General features: G+C 39.2%; 1 protein-coding gene across 1 annotated transcript in view; it reads left to right on the top strand.

Annotated features, from left to right (window-relative positions):
- ITGA8 (integrin subunit alpha 8) overlaps nucleotides 1–8,410 on the top strand; it is a 148,119-nt gene extending 139,709 nt beyond the window's left edge. Inside the window, exons 29-30 of the mRNA XM_060782332.2 lie at nucleotides 4,219–4,341; nucleotides 7,457–8,410. Of these exons, the coding sequence (XP_060638315.2) occupies nucleotides 4,219–4,341; nucleotides 7,457–7,543 (210 nt within the window). The 3' untranslated portion in view covers nucleotides 7,544–8,410. The remainder of the gene's footprint in view (nucleotides 1–4,218; nucleotides 4,342–7,456) is intronic.
- The last annotated feature ends 10,976 nt before the right edge of the window (nucleotides 8,411–19,386 follow it).

The following is a 19,386-nucleotide window of genomic DNA, read 5'->3' as shown; positions in this document are numbered from 1 at the left end:
TGCACAACACCAGCATTTGCTAATTGCTATCTCCTTAAGATGAGAAAAAGTCCAATTCTGCTATTTGGTTGTTAATCCTAGATGCTGTCTTGCTGAGAGCTACATCCTGGAAATTTCTACACTTCTTTGTTCTTCTCCTTGACTGAGTGCTCTGTCTAAAGAGGATCGTTGCCCATAGAGCATCTGACCTTCCCCCCTTCTTCTCATCCTGCCCTTGTGTTTTCCTGCCAGCTAATGCCTTGTTAAGGAACACAGAGAACACCATTCAAAAATATTTATTGGCTAATTAACATGTGTCGCTTTCACTAGGACTATTGGACTTTCTGACCTAGAATGACCTAGAATGCCTCCGCAGTTGATAACAAGAGCTTAAAAGGTGCTTGTGGGTTGTTTTGAGGTTGTTTGGGGTTTTTTTGTATTTTATTGTTTCAGGACACAAAATGGCTAAGAACTTATACACTAAATGTGAGTATAAGCCCATCTTTGAGAAATGGTTTTACTAGAAATGTCAGGAACAAAATTAACAAGCTGCATGTCTCATGTGAATGTGACAGCCCCATAGGGTTATGCAACCCATACTCTTTTTCCTCCTTTTGCTCCCATCGCTGTCAGTACTGCCTCATAAAGTTCACCCAAGGGTAGTGGCTCTTAAGAGGATGAATCAGAGAAATTCAGACTAAAAAGGAGCGATTGCAAATTGAATTAGTGAGAGGACAAGTTGGCCATTCACCAAGCAGGGAGCTAAAGAAGAGTGAGAGATAGAGAAAACAGAGAAGCAGGACTTCTTTGGAAAATATTTATCTGTCTCAAATCCAAGTAATATCCCTGTTGGTTTCAAAGTTGTGCTCCGAGTCCATTCACACCAGAGTCTGGAAGAGTTATTTCTTTGGACTCCAAATCCAGTAATTTCTCCTCCCTATGCTAATTCTGCTAGACTTGGGGAGCAATGATCCAAAAATGTAATATTTTTGAAACGTTATACTGAGGCTGAGTCCTAGTTATTTTGAATATCTGCAAATATAATTGACTCAGCTGATTTCTCTTACAGTAAGAACTAGGTGTTCTAGAGTTCACTATAGGGTGCTTACTTGACCACAGGTAGCATCAGTACAGTTAAGAGATAGGCAGAATTCCCAATATTGTTAGCTTCTATCATATCCATCTCCTGTATACCTAAAATGTCACACGCAATGTCCTAATTAATAAGAACATCAGCCCTGGCCTTGTCTTACTCAACTGCTGAGTATGCCTGCCCTGTTTAGCACAAGTCTATCCATGCAAAGCAGGTGAATATAGCACTGAATGAAACATGCTGAATAATCACAGGATGCCTCAAACCTACAATTATAATCTAGCTGGCATTGCCCCCCTGATGTGTGACGGGAAGTTGCTGCTAACTGTGAGAGAAATAAGGTCTGTGAAAGCCACGCACTGTGAAAGCTAACAGCCTACTCCCAGTAGACTTAAATCAAGGAAAATCTTCATGAGAACCACCACTCCTCTTAATGTTCCCCCAGCAACAGCAAGAACATCCCTCTGGGCAGCTAAACCAGGAAATCCCAATTGGATGGCCCCCCACGAGGGTCTTCCTCCAGGGGCAAACCAAGAATGGGCTTGGAAGTCTCTGAACAGACTCAGAAGTGGAGTGGGCAGATCAAAAGACAACCTGACAAAATGGAACTACCTAAAAGAATCCTCCACCCTGAGCGACTGTGGAGCAGAACAAGCAACTCCACATCTGTATGCTTGCCCACAATGTCCTGCCTCATGCACAGAGGAAGAATTGTTTAAAGCTACAGACAATGCGGTCGCTGTTGCCCATTTTTGATCTAAAATTATTTAGCCATTTGTGCTCCCTCTATTTTATCAGTTTTATACTTATTTGTAAAATGCTTTTGACACGAAATGAGCAAAATATCCATCTCTACATTACAAAGTAATGGCAGGATTTCAATGTTCACATTCTAGTTAACCAGAACAGGTAGCATTGGAAGTCACTGCTACCATATACCTCAAATAGATGGAAATGAAGTGTTTCATGTATAAATCTACAGACAGAGAGTTCTGAAATGTTTGAAAATGGGCTGGGTTGGGAAAACACATATAATGTTTTCTCTTTTGGAATGTATATCATTGTCCTCTGGAGACGAAGCATAACCAAAGCTTAAATATATTTCAATAGTTTCGTAAAATCTGTTTTTTGGGTCATCTTTTATGGTAAGGATTCAGCCAGAATGTGGGACAGTAGTGTTAATGCATTTCACATTTCCATTTAATTTAAAATTACATGTCTAAAGTGTCATAAATATATTACCTGCAGTTCTGTAAGTTACACTAATTTGTAGGTTGAAATGCCCCCGAAAAAATCAGAACTGATATTTTTAATGTAGTTCCTGCCATAAAAAGACTGTATTGTGTCTTTTTGGATTTGTGCAACTAGGGCTGCTTGCCCAGACTTTAAGAAGGTATGTGGCTGTGTCAGACCACAATGCAATACAGGCGGTAACTATTTTGGAATTGACCCTTTCTTACACCATTACCTAGAGGAACTCAGATGTATTTAGTTTAAACCACAAGATAAATGCAAACCAATGTAATTCTAGCAATCCTAGGTAGTGTGGTTTTCTGCAAATCACCTCATTGGACATTTTTCATTCAGAAAAGCATAGTCAAGTACAAACACAAGAATTTGCCATGTTTTAAAGTATTCATTTACTAGCTAAGTTGAATTGTTAATTCCAAAAACAGTAGAGCCATTGAATAAATAGGACATATATGTTGACTTATCAAGTCCTCGTTAATTCCGTGGTTGATTCTAGATGGGACTAACCATTGGATCTAACTCGAAGCAAGGGTTTAGTCTTGTAACTCATTTCATTGAATCTCTGAGTTGTTCTTGCTCAGACTGCAGTTATACCCCAGTTAATGAAGTAAATGTGTTTTTAGGCATGACTTCTTTAACAGAATATTTGGTGCCAGAGGCAGAAATAACATGGGAACAATAGAAATAGGTTTTCTCCACCACAAAAAGAGGAACAGTTCAACATGTTCCTACAAACCTTTTATCCAAAACTAACAATATGCATATGTGAAATATAACAACTGGGTCAGGTATGCCTTGTATAAACAAGTAAATACAAATATTTTTAACTTTCAAAAGATTATTTGAATGCTTTTAGGCAAAGGCATCCAGGGATGTGTTTTTCCTTTCTCCAGCTCATCCACTTTTCTTAGCATTTCCATTTTGTGCACATCCTTTTTTAACATGTTGGGGGAAGCTGATGAGACAGGTGCTTTCAGCTTTCTATGTTTAGCTATTCACAGGTGTTCAGTAAGTGGTTTAGGGGCAGTTGCTGTTTACCTTGCTAATTGTAGGAAGGCAGAAACAACTACAGTAGCATCAGATAAAACAGAATCCCTTTCTTTCCCATCTCGAGCTTTATTGCATCATTTACTAATGGCACGCTGCTGCAACCTGAAAAAATTATGCTTCTCTTACGGTCTTTCACAATCCTTCCAATGCCATTGCTGCTTTTAAAAAAAACCTTCCAGCTAGAAGGACAAAAAGGAAAATGAAGGTCTCAGTGGACATGAAAGGAATTTGTAGAGAGGTGCTGATTTGCCAAGGGCTTTGTTAAATGAAGTATTCCTATAGTAAATGAAGTATTCCTATGGCAACATTAGTACCATAAGGGTTACGAATCAGTTTTTGGTCAATTTTAGATTTGGTTTGCTTATTTGGGGTGCTGATTCAGAAAATTACATTGGATAGGCCACTTCAGCTCAGGTTTCTGATACAGAACATATGCCATCCAGTAGTCACCATCTGCTCACTCACAGAAATCATATTTAATAAGCCTCAGCACTATGAGAGGGTTTTGCAAGACCAGTTGCTCTCGTTGCCACAGTGTAGTAACAGTGAGGCTGTGGATCATATTTTAGTTCTTGCAGATGACTGGTGGTCCACGGACAACAGGCTGGTAACCACTACTATAGCATGATGCCTCAAGTTCCATCACAAGCATTGAAATTGGGAAGAGGTACCAGACAGGTGATTACATGTATTTCATCTCAGGCAGCAAATTTTCTTGACGTGGTTCTGAAAGTTATTGCCCATGATCAATTTTAATGGACTGTTTTTTGTTGATTTATAATTGCTTTCCTTCATATTCAAGTTATATGATAACTTTATTCATTATTTTAAATCTTCTGTTTCAGATTAAAACATCTGTTATTTGGGCCACTCCAAACATTTCCTTTGCAATCCCGCTGTGGGTTATAGTTTTAGCCATACTCCTTGGCTTGCTGGTCCTGGCTATGTTGACGTTAGCTTTGTGGAAGGTATGTTGAACAAATGTGGATACTAATAACATCAAACACGGAGGGAAGGTGGGGGGGGGGGAATGCATGCAGAAACAAAATAATTGATGATCTTCTGCGCAAAATAATCCCAGAGATCTGAGATGGGTGTGTTGTTTGTTTTGAATGATAGTCATGTTTGTTTTACTGTCCTTTAAAAAGAGGCAGGCTGTTTTCAAAGTCTCACTTTATTAAATGCTCATCAGAAGGGAGCAGTGAGAGATGGGCTGGGATCCCCAAGACTTATGATCTTCTTTTGTTCAAGAAAACCAGAATGTTTTGCAAACAAGCATTTTGAGCTTTGATTCCTCCTCAAAACCCCGAGGAATTATCTTTTGTAATGTGATCTTGCACTCTAGAGAATTGCCTATACTGTCAGGGCTGCAAGTGATTTTATTTTAATATTGGTAGGTTCTGTTTGATGTTTTTAACTACATCACTAAAGACTTGCAGTCACTGAAGTCGCTGGCAGTTTACAAGGATTGGGTTTGGGGACTTAGAAACAGTTGACTTCAAAGTGCCTAAAACTCACTGTTGCACATCAGAGACATAGCTTAATTTTCACCGTGACAGGAGCTGATTTCCTAACTGTCTTCTCAGAGGTTGGACAGCTTGGGTATTTAGAACTATAACTTCCAGAATCCCCACACCAGCTAGTGGACGTGCTGGTTGAGAGCCTCTGGGAAGTTGTAGTCCAAAAATCTAACTTTTAAACATTGTTGTCAATATCACATGAATTAATGACTCCATTGGTTGTTCTGTCCTAATAGAGTACTCCCCACATTGTTTCATGATCTTGAGGGTTTTTCCCCAGTTTCTTTCTTGGACTGATTACTTAGGTGTATTTTATCATGTTTTATGTGTTGCTTTTATTTATTTTTTGATAATGTTGTGTATTTTATTGTCTATGTTTTTAATTACTTGTATTGATGTTTTATTGCTTCTATTGTTGTGTTTGGGCTCGGCCTCATGTAAGCCGCATTGAGTCCCTTGGGGAGATGGTAGCGGGGTACAAATCAAGTTAATAAATAATAAATAAATAATTGTTAGGCATCACATATTCGGAGTATGAGGGATAAAATATAACTTTTCCCATTCCATCCTAACCGTCTCCAATTATTTTTACCTGAACGATTATAATATGCTAGAAACTCTCATGCCCTGAATGTCAATGGAGCAGATGTTGTAAGGAAAGCCTTCTTGACTTTGGAATTTAACACCTCACAAGCAATGCCTGAAACACATTACTTTTTGGTGCTAATGAAGGCACAGGAAAAACATAATTATTATAATTGTTTTTTTCCATGTATGAGTCACTTCATTCTTATGCTAATTCTTTTATTAGTTTGGGAACTATAAATGGCTTTTGAGGGAATTTTCCATATTTTAAGTCACTTTTTTCATTTTTAGATCACCCCCCCCCAAAAAAAAAGTTGTATTGTCCAAAACATGATGGGAAATAGAACAAATAGAGATGCTTTAACTGTGTGATAGTAGTGGTATATGTTCCTTTTCAGGGGCTTTGTAATGAGTTTCACAGCCCATTAGAAGTTGTGAAATATCTGTGTATAGGTCAGTAGAAGCTCTGACCCAACAGTCTAAATGCAGTCTACCTACCTACAAAGCCAAGTCTTTAGCATGCTATATATTTTCCAAGTAATATATTTGCCATCTATATTTCCAGGTAAATATAGATGACAAAATCTGGAGATCTGTCATGTCATTGTCTATGTCTTTTCCAGACAAAGGAGGTGGGCTCCATTCAGCTTGTGGGGACATATAAGTTACATAACCCTGGCAAAGGAAGAATTTCATAAGAACTGGGTGTGCATGAGTCTTTGTTAGTCATCATTCCAAAAGATGCCTTCCCTCTGCCTCACAGAGATCTAATTTTAAATGCACATTCCTTTCCTTTATATCATCTCCATTTGAACAAATAATCAAAACCAGCCATGGAGATCAAGCAGGTGAGAAGCTGTTTTCCAACTACCAGGCCCTCCTCATTTCATAATCTGCCCTCCATCTTGCCTCCATATTTGGAGAAGACCTCAGTCCCAGAATAAATTAATACGAAACAGCAAGTGCATGGATATGATTCAACAGAGTAGAAGACGCACCAGTTCTGGCCCACCAGATGATTCATGGTCCACATCTGTGAAGAGTTTCAGTCTTTAACTCTCTAATGTGAAGAAGAAAGATCTCCTAATACTGAACACCTAGTTTTCACCACTGACAGGAACATTCCACCATCTTAAGAACAAAATAAATTGCATTCATGTTGACAAGATAAAGAACTGTAGGATTCCATTTTATTGTTATGTGCCCTCAAGTAACTCTGATTTATGGAGATCCTGTCACTGGGTTTTCCTAACAACTTATAGTCAGAAGAGGTTGGTTGTTGCCTTCCTCTAAGGCTGAAAAAATCTGACTTGTCTAGGCTCACTCAGTGGATTTCCATCAGCACGGATCTGAACCCTGATTTCCTAGAGTCCATCCATACTATAGAAATAATTAATGTAGTTTGATACCACTTTAATTGCCATGACTTAATGTTATGGAGTCATAGGATTTGTTGTTCAGTGAGATACCAGTACTCTTTGGCAAAGATACCTACAACTACCACGATTCCATAGCATTGAGCCATGGCAGTTCACGTGGTGTCAAACTGTATTAATTCTACATCATAGGTGCACCCCAGTCCAACACTCAAATCATAGCACCGCACTGTCTCTCCAGAGAGGCTGCTATCCAAATCTATGCCACATAAAATACATCCCTCTCTGCAGAAACCAAGGTGCACAACCCTGCAGTAACATAGCAGGTTGTAAGTTTTTTTTTCTGGGTATAGCTGTTAGGATACCACCACCCCAAACACTTGTGAACCAGCTTGAAACCAGCCTTCAACAATAGATTGAAAATGGATTTGTACAAACAGATGAAGTTAGACTGGATTTGTAAAGCCAAGTGAGGCATCTTGTTTTGTTCAGGAGGCTGACTGTTGCTATATTTGGCCTCAGTAGCAGGATGGGATACATGATTTGATCCTGCTTGCTTATCTAATGGGCTTGTCAACCCTTGTCTGTTTCTTTTGTTCTAGTGTGGCTTCTTTGATCGAGCCAGGCCTCCTCGAGATGACATGGCTGACCGGGAACAACTGACAAGTGACAAGACTACTGATGCATAGAAGGGTCCTGCAGAGTATTTGAAGACTTGCAAAGTGCCAGCATGGCCAATGCAACATTAGATACATTCTTGCTGCACCATGGCTGCATGATGGCAGAAAATATTGTTGCTGCCTCAAAAATACATCCAGCTATTGAGCAAAAGAAGGTTAAGCAAAAACCAAATCACTTTATTCAAAAGGTGATTCTTTTTCACAGCACATGGGATACATCAGAAGCACTCTTCATTGGAACCATGCAAGGATGGAAATCCTGTGCTGCCATATGCCTTAAGGATGAGCAAGATGAAATGTTCAGACTCCGCTATATGTTGACAGAACATTGTGGCACCTCCCTAAAGATGAGAACTTCTATGAAACTCTGGCTCAGGGAGAGAAGCAATTTTGATGGCCCTCTTGAAGTACCTCCGAAAAGCAAAAGCAGAACCTGTAAAAATACTTTTTCATAAGCAAGGCATGGTTATTTATTTTTCAATCTTTTTGTAGACTGGGCATCTTAACAAAAACAGGTCATGAAGTTTTGTCCTGATGGCAATGACCTCGGTATTGTGTATATAAATAGAGAGAATGTATCCTGCACATTCCATATATCAATAATAAGAGTTTGGAAAGAAACGGAGTTGCATACTATTTTAGAAGATGGGATGTATAATGAAAAATCATAGACCTGCAAACCTGAAAAATCCCTGAAGATTTTCTAGTTTAATCCCATTCTTTGGGATATCCATTTATTTAATCACACCAAGCACTAACATAACAGATTAAGATATCATTGCAATTGTCCGATATAAGAAGACTGGTATTCCATTCCAGAGACGTGTGTCAATTTGTAGGGAAAACATAGAATAAATACAAAATGTACTAATCTTGTATTCCTGTAAGAGAATTCATTTGCTTTTGGTAAGTAAGTCAAGCTACATTTCTGATCAAAATCATTGTAGAAGATATGATGAAAACCTGACAGAGAAAAAAGATCTTATGTGAATTAAAACAACATTAGTTAAGCCTCTGCTTTGATATAAACCTCATTAATGAGTCTTTTTTATGAGCTCTTCCTTTGATTATCTGTTCCACTGGCAACACAGAATATCCTTCTCTTGTTGTCATTTGGAACAACCACAGATGATTCAGAGGAAGAAATGATATTCCATGGTTGAGGAATCAATATACCATTCCTGATCTCAGGATGTCCCATCTGGCTAGGAGATCAAAACTGGAAAACACGTTTCAAAGAGGTATCCAAATATGCATCTGAAACCAATATATATTTCATGTCAAAAGCATTGCATAAATAAATAAATAAATTTAAAACTGATAAAATAAAGGGATCACAAACAGTTAAAATAGTTTTGGACCAAAAACGGGCAAGAGCAACTGTATTGTCTGTAGCTTTAAACAATTCTTCCTCTGTACATGAGGCAGGACATTGTGGACAAGCATAAAGTCACAGAAGGTGGAGGATTCTTCTAGATAGTGCCATTTTGCCAGGTTGTCTTTTGATCCGCCCACTCCACTTCTGAGTCTGTTCAGGGACATCCAAGTTGCCCATTCTTGGTTTGCCCCTAGAGGAAGACCCTCGTGGGGGTCACCCAGTTGGAATTGCCTGATTTTCCTGCCCACAGGGATATTCTTGCTGTTGCTGGGGAAACATTTAGAAGAGTTTTGGTTCTCATCTCATCTGAAACCAATGTAGGAGCTATTTCTTTTGCTTTTGGAAGTAGAAGGGCTTGCTCCCCTGATATTTCTAGGAAAGGTGCTCCAGAAGATGTCTAATAGTTAAGAATAAATGTCTGTTTTCCTTCTTCCGTTTATTAATCAACACTTAGAGACCCTAGTTCATGTACTGATAAAAGACTGATCTGGGCATGGAAACTCAACTACATGGAATAGCATTTTTTTCTGCAGAGAGCTGACCTATGTGTATGCATTTTTATGTCTAAAAATAAGAGCATCGCTGAGATACAAAGTGCACATCTGATTTCTGAAATAGAGTTTTTGTTACTCACAGTTGACTGCTATTTCTTGGTTGACGATTATGAATGCAGTATATATCTTCTTAACTGTAGGCTGCAGAGGGACAGTCCATTGATCAAATTCACCAAGAGTCCAAGACATCCCATCAACTTCTGGAATCAGTTTGTAGGCTTAGTAATGACTGGACCAGGCCATCTTGCAATGGCATGGTGGTCCTCGCCATGAATTCCAAATAAATTTGTTCAAATGGCGATGAACAGCTGTCTGACCTTTTGAACTTCCCATGTGCCTATAATACTGTGGTATTTTTTAGAATCTGGAAGTAAAATTTTCAGCATAAAAGTGCCTTTATTCCTCAACTGCTCGGTCTCTTCCTTTCTCCATAGCTTGTTTAGTGAGTTCATGTTTCACACCATGTTCTAGATTTAGTTCCGATAATCCCAGTTGTTATACTGCCAAAAAAGTACTTCTGTGTAGTATGTGCTGTCATAAGACTGGAAACAGGAGAAAAGACAACTTAACCCTGAACTCTCCACCAATCTGCCTCTAAAGCCATTTGAGCATTCTGAAATGGTATTTTCCCAACTTTTTATAAAACAAGGGGAAAGTTAGCCAACATCATACCTGTTGATTTCTGAACAAAACTACTTCAGAAGGCTTGTGGGATATTGTCTACAGCCAAGCTTGTCTTATAAACAGCCAAATAGTTATGTTGGTTGGCTGCTAATGAAAAAATCCCAAGAATTTAGTATTTCAGAATTTCTAACATGGATTTTTTAGCTGGACTTTTAGAAGGTTTCTTCTTAATATCTGTTAGGATAATGCGACTTCTGCTTTTTCAGTTGCCTACTATGAGATATAAAGAAATATATTCCCAAAATTGTTTGTATTGATGTCTCAGTCCAGACCAATTTCAGTCATAAATACCAGTTTATAAAAATGACTCTCCTTTTTATCGCTGTAAAATTGGATCATAGAATTGTTACATTTCACATGATTTTGAAACCAGGCCGTATGAAAATCAAAGGAACTAGAAAGGAGAAAACAACGAGTGGAGTTCAAATCAAGGAAGCTTATCATTCCCTAGACTTTTTTCCAGGGTTATGTTGTTGCTATGAGCTTTCAAGTTGTTTTTGACTTATGATGTATTTATGATCAGTGTTTCTCAACCTTCCTAATGTCGCAACCCCTTAATACAGTTCCTCATGTTGTGGTGACCCCCCAACATAAAATTATTTTTGTTGCTACTTCATTATTTTGCTACTGTTATTAATCGTAATGTAAATACCAGATATGCAGGATTTTTTTCATTCACTGGACCAAATTTGGCACTAATACCCAATACACCCACATTTGAATACGGGGGGGGGGGGTTGGGGGGGTTGATTTTGTCATTTGAGAGTTGTAGTTGCTGGGATTTATAGTTTACCTACAATCAAAGAGCATTCTGAACCCCACCGATATAATTGAGCCAAACTTCCCACACAGGACCCCCTGCCTTGAAGGGACTCACTGGTGCGAGCCTACTTCCAACCTCACCCGCTCTCTCTCACGCGTGCATGTGCACCATTCTGCCATGCGCCAAGCACGTCTGCTCTCCCCTTTCCGCTTGGAGTCTCAGAAAGAGAGGCTGGCTGAGAGACCAGCCAAACACAGCAGAGGAGGGCTTTTGGTGGGAAGATTTGCCGTCTGTTTCCCAAAAGGAAGAGAGTGACAGGTAGCGAGATCTTCAGGCTTCTCTGCCAAATACCTAATACCATCCAAATACCATCAGAAATATGTGTTTTCTGATGGTCTTTTGTAACCCCTCTGAAACCCTCTTGCAACCCCCACAGGAGTCCCGACCATCAGGTTGAGGAACACTGACTTATGATGTACATTGATGACCCTAGGCAAACCTAACATGGAGTTTTCTTGGCAACATTTATTCAGAAGGCGTTTATCATTGTCTTCCTCTGAAGCTAAGATTGCGTGATTTGCCCAAGGTCGCCCTAGTGGCAATTCGTGACTGAACAGTGACTCGAACTCTCTTCTTCAGAGTACTAGTCAAACACTAAAGTATTACGCTATGTTGGCTCTCAAAAACCAACAACATAGGGGAAATCTGTGAACCAGTTCATGTGGAAAACTTATTTGTGGGTTGCAAAAAAAGTCATTTGTTAACTTCAGGATTATGGAAACCTGGTGTGAATGGATCATCCATGCAGACTTGAAAATGCTGGGTGTTAGAGTCTACAAAGGGAACTTCCAGTTCTGGGTCAAATTATGAAACCCCCTCCTTTCCATCCATCCAAAAGAAGTTAATTGTATAATCTTTGTAAATACCAAATAATTGAATTATAACCACAGTTTATCCAGAATAATGTCCTGACTTGAAATATGTACATTGATTATACACAGCCCTCTTAAACGGATGAAATATCATTTGCAAATAAGAAAGGGGTTTTTTTTGTATGTGCAATATTTTATATTATCTATGTACCTGACGCATGTTTACACTGGCAATTGTGTGTTTTTTTAAAAAAAAGCAATCTTTTGGATATATTGATTAAGAAATAAACAAAATAACATCATTTACTCCTTTGCCTTACTTTGAAGGTTTTTTTTTAGCATGGCTGTAAAATGTTTACAATTTTCTATCAGGCTTTTAATAAGAGGAGAAGAGTTAACATCTAGTTGTACACTGTTTCCTTGTGAAAGCCTGGGAATCCTCATTCAGGGACAACTGAATGTGTCTCCTATAAATGCTGGGCTATTCTTTTCAATGGCTGGGCAACCTCCTTTGCATGTCCTCCTAATTTTCTCTTCAACTGAATGAGTGGGACCGGCAAAGTTCAAGAGAGCTATCACAGAAGTCATTGACACATCCAAGGCAACTGGGTCTAAAGTGAATGTGTGTTTCATTCAGTCCTGCCCATGAACATCTATTTTAATGAAGAGCAAAAAGCAAAACCCCAAAATGGAAAGTGACAGCAGTGGAAACAACACCATCAGTCATGGTAAGCCTGGCTGGAGTCCATTTGTTGCAGCTGCAGAGTGTCCTAGAAATGTGAGTGAGAGGCACATGAACTGACATTGCTTACTTTGAGAAAAGCTCTCTTTTCATATTTCTGTTCCTTGGCACATTGCGCTCCTTTGCAGTAACATTTGTAGCTTGCTGCTGTCAAGGGCTGTCATTTTTCAGCCATTTTTGAGTCTGCAGACATAAATGGGAAATTTTGAATGCTGTATCTATACAGGCCTGACTATGATCAGGGTGCCAAGCACTCAAGAAATCGGCCTTGGAACATACAAGGTTGCCCATAGGTATGGTTTTCATTATCAGACTTTGAAGAGGCATGGTGAAGGAGAATAAATAAGAACAGCAAACTTATTTGTACTGTCAGTGCAAAAACCAGTGCTATTCAACATCTTTATCAATGACTTAGATGGCAGAATAGAGGTCCCACTTGTCAAATTTGAAGAATACTTGCAATTGCGATTAGTTAAGACCTCAGAGAACAGGATAACAATCCAAAAAGACCTTAGATTAGAGAGTTTGACCAAAATGCAAAATTAATTTCAACAGGAAGAAATGTAAAGACAAAAAGAAAAGTAATACAGAGATATAGAATGCGTAGAGGAATCCAAGCTGTTAAACTCAAAAATAACCCTCAGTTGGGGTGATTCCACCATAAATATAGCTGAGTACCAGAAGTACTTCATAACCAGCAGAAACTTATGTGTGGCGAAGCTGGGATAAGCTTCTGTTCTTAGGATGGCACAGGATTGCAAAGTCAGAACTTTAGGTTCAAAATATTTATTGAAGTAAAAGAAATACATTCTAGATAGAAAAGTCATTGAAGCTAACTAGTTTACTGAATATCATCTTCTTTAAAAAGGTAAAAGGATAAAAAGTCAAAATATCCATGCAGCTACATTTTGCCTAGAGAAAGAGGCAAACTGTGTCTTCACTGGAAGGAAGTAAAAGGCAGAAGAAAAAGGACAATGGAGGATGGCCATATGGCCAAGCCCAGGGCAATAAAAATACATTTTAAAAGGAAGTCACCTCACAGAGATTCCATTATTACATCTTCAAAGGGGGAGGACATAATGGCAAGGAGGAAAAGTAAAAACAAAGCCCTTTCTGGGAAAGCATGCATAGGAATGTGGGGGAAAGAATCCCTCACTCTAATCCTATCTCTAGTTTAGCTACTCATTGAGGACTGGAGACTTGATGACACAAGAAACTTGTGCAGTCCAGGGATGAAACCCAACAGAATGTGTGATACCCGACTTGACAGTAGTATATGTGAAAGGGAGCTTAAATCCTAGTACATCACAAGTTGAACATTAGTTTGATGAGAAATATGAGTCTAGTGCCATTCTCATACATGTGATTCCCCTGTAAATTTTGCTATGGATGGCTCTTCCAAAGCTGAATGAACATCAAACTATGTCTTACGTTACCAGTTTCACATGATATCCTTTTAAGTAAGTGTAACCTAGAGCTAAAAAGCCATAACCTTTGCACACTGATTAATCGTGGGTGCTTTCTTGTCACTGCCATTGTGAGTATCCATCATATCTGATCACTACTATAAAGCCTTTCTTTAAATATCAGAGATCAACATCACAACAGAGAATCTTAACCAGACATTCACAGGTATTTAACTTGTAGCAAACCTGCTTTCCTTTCTGCAAAAACAAACAAAAAATAATAATTTTTAAATCTGTTTGACATACTGCTTTGAGATATTGTTTATGAGTGAATTCTTTTATTTATGCTTGCTGGCAAACATCCATGCTGAAATTCAGTCTGAAGTTAGTGCCTCTTGACAATATAAAGTCTTGACTTTAGCTTATGCCGGCGCCATGATGTGACACAGCAGGAATGTTTTTAATATCGAAGGACTGGTGCTTGTTTTGACTGACTTCACATTGTATTGTGGAGACACTGCTGTTCAATTTTGCTGCCCTACTGTGTGCAAACAGGGGGGAAGAGGGGAGAGCTGATGAAGATTTGGAGAATTTGGGGGGGGGGGTGAAACATTCAGTTCTACAGGCAATATTTACCCAATCAGGATGTTTGTCACGGGTCATACTCTTGCTTTTCTTCTTGTGAAACAAGGCGGTCTCGGTGTGATATTACTTTTCCAGAAAGTTATCTTCACAGGGACAAGATCTCAAAAAGAAATCCCCTGAAGATGTTCCTAACAATTCAGATTCCTTTTCTGCTCCTTACATTGCATGAAACTGAAACTGTGGGTAAACCCATCATTGACTTTTGTCTCAAAAAAACAAAAACAAAACAGGATAATGTTCTGCCCTTACTTGTGCTTATTTCAAATGCTCTGGGAATGCATTCAAACTCTCCAAACTACTATTTTGAATTAACTATATTAAAATGCCATATATGTTCTGCATATTTGGAAGAAGAACCAAGGATGCTTTCATATATGTCCCCATGTAATCATAAAGGTCATGTCCCACGTTTTACTGTATGTGTTGTAAGAGAGAGAAACGAATTGTGAGCATACAAACTGGAAAACCTTTTGCCGATACAACAAGCTTTAGACTTTCAGAGTTTAAAGCTTGATATATATATACAGGACCCTCCAGTGGCACAGTGGATTAAACCACTGAGCTGCTGAATTTGCTGACCAAAATGTCAGCAGATCAAATCCGGTGAGCAGGGTGAGCTTCAGCTGTTAGCCCAGCTTCTGCCAACCTAGCCATTCCGAAACATGCAAATATGAGGAGATCAATAGGTACCACTTCGGTGGGAAGGTAACAGTGCTCCAAGCAGTCATGCCAGCCTTGTAAGTGTCTATGGACAATGCCAGCTCTTCAGCTTAGAAATGGAGATGTGCACCAACCTCCAGAGTCAAATGCAGTTAGATTTAATGTCACCTTTACACACTCTCTCTCTTTCTTTCCCTTTCTCTCCCTCCCTCCCTCCCTCTCTCTCTCTCTCTCTCTCTCTCTCTATATATATATATATATATAGAGAGAGAGAGAGAGAGAGAGAGAGAGAGAGAGAGAGAGAGAGAGAGAGAGAGCTTCAGCCCTTTCAGACTTGTGTCTTTCAACTTCCAATTCTTATATCCAGATGGCTGACTATGGATGGCCACAGGTGAGTGACTAGAAATTGAGGAAAAATGACTTACCATATATATACATTGATTCTATTTTGTTTGCACTACTCTGGCAAAAAGAATAGTGTAAATGAGCATGTTTGCTTCATGAAAACATGATGGTATAGTGAATTGTTTATTTTGTTCTTTCTCCAATACCTTTCTGTGAAATTTGAAGCAATGCTACCACTTGTTCTTCAAAAACCAGAACACAATACTTTTTTCTACTGCTAAGTCATAATTCTATTTTTTTTAATAAAAAAGACTTCAGGTGAAAAGAATCTGAAAAATGTATGTTGAAGAGGCTTAATTAATAAATAATAATAATAATAATAATAATACCAAAATGAAGTGCAAAGTATACTAGTTGCCTCCACTTCTAAAAGTTCCAAGGATGAAACAAGATCAAAGTACACATGTGAGTTCTCCTGATTTTACAGATAATCTAGATAGACTTCAGCATCCTAAAAAGGAGATATGAAGTACAGATATTTAGTTCTAATAGATTTGAGAAGGGAAATGTCGGGAAATCTGATTACACCTAAAGGGAGGAACCTGCACATACTTTCCTGTTGAACGTCAAATTAGTGATTGAACTGTTGGTGTCACTTCTGGATGTGAGATTTGGTTACCCACCAAACCCCTCAAAATATGATAGCCTGTTATTCCTCCGCCTGTTGTAAATTCTAAAGTTATTCTGGTTGATTGTTAACAGTTCATCTTTCCTTCCCTAAAAGACAATGTTGCTGATGTAACATAATAAACCTACTTAATGAACTACGAAGACTCGGAATGGGTTTGGACTCCATTCCTAAACCTCACGGAAGGTCTGTTTATTCCATTACCACAGATTGAAACTGGTCAACCTCATATTTCAGTGCAAAACATTAAGGCGTTTCAGTGCCATTGGCTGATTGTTTCCCAAGCTGTGGTGTAAATGCTGCCAGGTGGTTGGGAGCCATTAATATTCAGCAAGTCTCTTTTCCATTTCAGATCCATGGATCCTACAGGGAGTGGTCCTACGCTCCTATTGGAGGACACTGTTTGTTAAGGAATTCTACATATTTTACCTATGAAACCTGACTACAGAATGTTCTTCTTTTAGGAACATAAAAATCTATCATGCTTTTCTTAGCCTATATTTAATAGAAAGGCTGCTATGCTCCAACTCAAAGACCACTTCATTATATCAATGCATAGATTTCTTGAGCAGTGATGTGTCTGCATGTTTCCTACCAGGAAGCTCAGGAATGGGAACCTCCAGATCTTGATCGATAGCAACAGCTCTCCCAAGCAAATATAATGGCTAGTGTTGCTGGGAATTCTAGTCCAACAATAGCTAGCAATCTAAATTTCCCAGCTCTGATTAGTATATAGATGAACATGTGAGACCAGGTCCATCAGAGTCTAGTATGTAAGATTTGCCATAGAAATGTACTGTATCTTTCTATGGGAGATAGGCCCTTTCATAGAATCATAGAGTTGGAAGAGACCTCATGGGCCATCCAGTCCAACTCCTGCCAAGAAGCAGGAAGATCACATTCAAAGCACCCTCGACAGATGGTCATCCAGCTTCTCTTTTAAAGCCTCCAAAGAGGAGCCTCCACCACACTCTGGGGCAGAGCATTCCACTGCTGAACAGCTCTTACAGTCAGGAAGTTGTTCCTAATGTTCAGGTGGAATCTCCATGTTCTCGTTTCCAGGGCAGCGGAAAACAAGCTTGCTTCCTTTTCCCTATGACTTAACCTCACATATTTATACATGACCATCATGTCTCCTCTCAGCCTTCTCTTCTACAGGCTAACCATGCCCAACTCTTTAAGTCGCTCCTCATAGGGCTTGTACTCCAGACCCTTGATCATTCTCGTCACTCTCCTCTGGACATATTCCAGCTTGTGACTAGAATTGAACACAGTGTGCTTCCAGGTGTGGTTTGATCAAGGAAGAATAGAGGGGTAGCATATCTTCCCTGGATCTAGACACTATGCTCCTATTTTTGCAGGCCAAAAACCAATGAGTTTTTAAGCTGCTGCATGACATTTTTGACTCATTATTAACTTGTTGTCAACCAGGACTCCAAGATCTTTTCCACACATACTGCTCTCAAGCCAGGCATCGTCCCCCATTCTGTATCTTTGCATTTCATTTTTTCTGCCTAAGTGGTGTATCTTGCATTTGTCACTGTTGAACTTCATTTTGTTAGTTTTGGTCCATCTCTCTAATCTGTCAAAATCGTTTTGAATTCTGTTCCTGTCTTCTGGAGTATTGGCTATCCCTCCCAATTTGGTGTCGTCTGCAAACTTGATGATCATGCCTTCTAGCCCTTCATCTAAGTCATTAATAAAGTTGTTGAACAGGACTGGGCCCAGAACGGAACCCTGCAGCACTCCACTCATCAATTATTTCCAGGATCAAGAGGAAGCATTGGTGAGCATCCTCTGGCTTCGTTCACTGAACCAATTACAGATCCACTTAATAGAGGCATTGCCTAGCCCACATTTGACTAGTTTGTTTGCCAGAAGGCCATGGGGGACCTTGTCGAAGGCCTTGTCGAAGGCATTCCCCGCATCTACCCAACTTGTAACTCTATCGAAAAAAAGAGATCAAATTAGTCTGGTATGACTTGTTTTTTATAAATCCTTGTTGACTATTAGCGATGACCACATTCGTTTCTAAGTGTTTGCAGACTACTTCCTTAATTATCTTTTCCAGAATCTTGCCTGGTATCGACGTAAGGCTGACCAAACAGCAATTGTCTGGGTTGTCCTTTTTTCCTTTCTTGAAGGTAGGGACCACATTTCCCCTCCCCCAATCTGCTGGAACTTGTCCCATTCTCCAAGAGCTCTCAAAGATGATTGCCAGTGGTTCCAAAGTCTTACTCCAACTCTTACTTTATCCTTAAAGTCTTACTCCAATTAAGTGAATGAAAGTTGTAGTTGTTTCTCTGCAATGCTAATTAGCCCTTTCCATTGAAAGGATTATACCTGGAGAGATAGTCAGACTTGAACTTGCAATGGCTGTCACCTAAAACTAATCAAGGATCAGTTCATCTGTATACTCCTATCACCAAGTTCTGGTTCATTAAGAAAACCTGCAGAGAATAAACTTTGTGATGACAGACCACAGTGGGTCAGATAACAGTTCCTAAGCTCTAAAAGGATTTCCAGTTCTCAGTAATAAAGAGACAGAGATTGTTACTGGATCTGATAACAGGGGGTTAAGGCAGGGTTTGCTCTAAACAAAGTTGTCATGCCAAGTTTCCACCATGCAATGATCTTGTCAACATCTTGTCAACAATATGTTCCAATTGCTCTTTTGGGAGCAGGGGATGATTTAATTGTGGGCAACTTCTGGTTGAACTCCAATTCTTAGAGGTCTTGGCCAATCACAGTGAGGATGACCAGACTTTGTGGTCCAGCAACAGCTGGAAGGGACACACATTGCTCAGTTCATGCTACCAGTGGTCTGTCCTCACACTTCTTCAACAGCTTTTTAAATGTTCCAGTTTCTCTTTCCCTACTGGCCTTCAACTTGTTCTCATTGGAGTACAAAAGTAGTTTGCACTCAATAAACTCAGTAGTGGGAAAAAGATGTGAGAAAGCTCAGCCTCTTCAAGCTTGCATGTTCTTCCTCATTAATAAGTTTTGTCATTTTAACCACATTCTCATGTTAACTAGCTCCTCACATCCCAGTTCTCAACTGTAAAATTTTGAAAGATGTGGAGCTACAAGTTAGGGTAATTTATTATTTATTTAT

The sequence above is a fragment of the Anolis sagrei genome, chromosome 6 (genome assembly GCF_037176765.1).
Source record: "Anolis sagrei isolate rAnoSag1 chromosome 6, rAnoSag1.mat, whole genome shotgun sequence".
Classification (NCBI taxonomy): Eukaryota; Metazoa; Chordata; class Lepidosauria; order Squamata; family Dactyloidae; genus Anolis; species Anolis sagrei.
The sequence above is the reverse complement of the archived record's forward strand: the minus strand, read 5'-3'. Positions and strand labels throughout refer to the sequence as shown.